Raw genomic sequence first — 1,218 nt, 5'->3', positions numbered from 1 at the left:
TAGCCCCGTTCTTTATTTTTTACATCGATGTCCTTTGAGAGCTTACAATTTGGAAGTCTATTGGCACGAACCGTACCAAGTGCATAAATTCCTCTGCTTCGGAAATAAACAAGCAATGCCAATGACGTATAGAAATTATCAAGTATGCTCCCAAGTCAGGTGCATCTGCTACAACATCATTATCACCAGCACCTCTGTAGAGTTCAAAAATATACGAAAACACATACGAGTCACATAACACAAAAGGCTTAACACCATGTTTGTGAGGTTTATCTGGCATTTGCTCGTCAATACATAGCCTTGGTGATTTGGGTACAGAATTAAAGCGTTCATTTAATGTATCTATGAGTGGACGAACTTTGTAGAGCTGATCGTACCCTTCCTCASCCTTTTTCTTCATATACGAACTGTCATTGAAGTGCAGGTATTTCTTGATTTCATAAAATCGTTTTGATGGCATCGCAACTCTAACACATTCAAGTGAGTGTTTCGACCAATAACTTTCAATATTTGGACAGCGAAACACAGACATATATAATATTATACCAATGTAAATTTTCAAATCTTGTCTGGTCAAATTGAAATCAGAGTTTATGTTTTGCTGATTAGAGTACAGATTTGTTTCACAATATCGTCCAGCAATTTATTTGTAAAAAAATATGTAAAGCATTTAAAAGGAGTATTCAATTCATTAAATGCTTGTGGTAATTTCTGTTCACCATTGAATACAATTTCTTTCCGATGTAGCTGCAAGTTTTTTTTTTCAAACTATATTTTTGAACTGTGAAGATTGTGGTGTACAATTCTTCACAGAACTAAAAAATCCACCAGAGTTAGATGGAATAGAAACTTCACCTTCTTCAATTTGTGGTAACGGTGATCGGGCTCTTTCCTCCTTGGTGGCTGTTTTGTTGTTATATTCATTGCGTTACTGCTGGTACTTGGTTGCTCGGAACAAGGTGGGGTAGACTCATTGGGTTCATCTACACTTATATTAATTGCCGATGACAAAAGATCTATTGCACTTGCATTACATAAATGCTCAATATAATGATCGATTTCTTCAAAATCTTCATTTGCTAATTGCATGTTAACTTCTTGAGCGCTATCATCGCTGTCAAAGTCTTCTTCATTCACGCTTTTATCATCTTCTGAATCATCATCATCAACAACAGAATTCATTAATTGTTGGATAGCTTCTTCGCTCATAAGCGACAA

General features: G+C 35.7%; 1 protein-coding gene across 1 annotated transcript; it reads right to left on the bottom strand.

Moving 5' to 3' along the window:
* Positions 1-13: 13 nt before the first annotated feature.
* Positions 14-1,218, bottom strand: LOC108974084 (the record flags this gene model as incomplete). Its single annotated transcript, XM_018941700.1, is given in 1 exon segment — positions 14-1,218. A coding segment is annotated over 1 exon segment (411 nt), but the record flags the coding sequence as incomplete, so codon positions are not given.

The sequence above is a fragment of the Bactrocera latifrons genome, unplaced genomic scaffold (genome assembly GCF_001853355.1).
Source record: "Bactrocera latifrons isolate USDA-ARS-PBARC rearing strain unplaced genomic scaffold, ASM185335v1 scaffold_527, whole genome shotgun sequence".
Taxonomy (NCBI): Eukaryota; Metazoa; Arthropoda; class Insecta; order Diptera; family Tephritidae; genus Bactrocera; species Bactrocera latifrons.
Note: the sequence above shows the minus strand (reverse complement) of the source record. Positions and strands in the feature narration are given on the sequence as shown.